At 55.5% G+C, this 555-nt stretch overlaps 1 protein-coding gene across 1 annotated transcript; it reads left to right on the top strand.

Moving 5' to 3' along the window:
* Positions 1 to 4: 4 nt before the first annotated feature.
* LOC103607344 (melanoma-associated antigen 10-like) lies at positions 5 to 550 on the top strand (the record flags this gene model as incomplete). The annotated part of the gene is made up of 1 exon (XM_008591861.1): positions 5 to 550. A coding segment is annotated over one exon (546 nt), but the record flags the coding sequence as incomplete, so codon positions are not given.
* Positions 551 to 555: the final 5 nt, after the last annotated feature.

Here is a 555-nt window from a genome sequence, read left to right as displayed (position 1 = left end):
GAAGCGTCGGCGCTGCATGCTTCCATCCCAAAGTGAGACGGAGGCCCTCGCGGATGCACAGCTTTCTGTGGCTGAGGAGGAGGATACTTCTTCATCCTCCTCTACCTGCTCCTCCTCTTTTCCCTCCTCTTTTCCCTCCTCCCTCTCCTCCACCTCCTCCCTTTGTCCTCTACTCTCAAGCAGCCCAGGGGGGGAGGAGGAGGCGTTTGCTGCTGAGACACAGAGTCCTCCCCAGGGTCTGCAGAGAGCCGGCTCCCCCATCACTGCCGTTGCCTCCACGTCATGGAGTCAACCCAATAAGGGCTCCAGCAGCCAGGAAGAGGAGGAGCCGAGCACCTCGCAAGACCCTCAGTCCTTGCCTGGAAATGAGATTGATAAAAGGGTGGGTGATCTGGTCTATTTGCTGCTCCTCAAGTATCAAATGAAGGAGCCGATCACAAAGGAAGAAATGCTGAATGGTGTCCTCAAAAACTACGAGGACCAATTCCCTACCATCTTCAGCGAAGCCTCTGAGTGCATGCAGCTGGTCTTTGGCATTGATGTGAAGGAAGTGGA

The sequence above is a fragment of the Galeopterus variegatus genome, unplaced genomic scaffold (assembly GCF_000696425.1).
Source record: "Galeopterus variegatus unplaced genomic scaffold, G_variegatus-3.0.2 Scaffold7347, whole genome shotgun sequence".
Lineage (NCBI taxonomy): Eukaryota > Metazoa > Chordata > Mammalia > Dermoptera > Cynocephalidae > Galeopterus > Galeopterus variegatus.
This window is presented reverse-complemented; position numbering and strand designations above follow the sequence as displayed.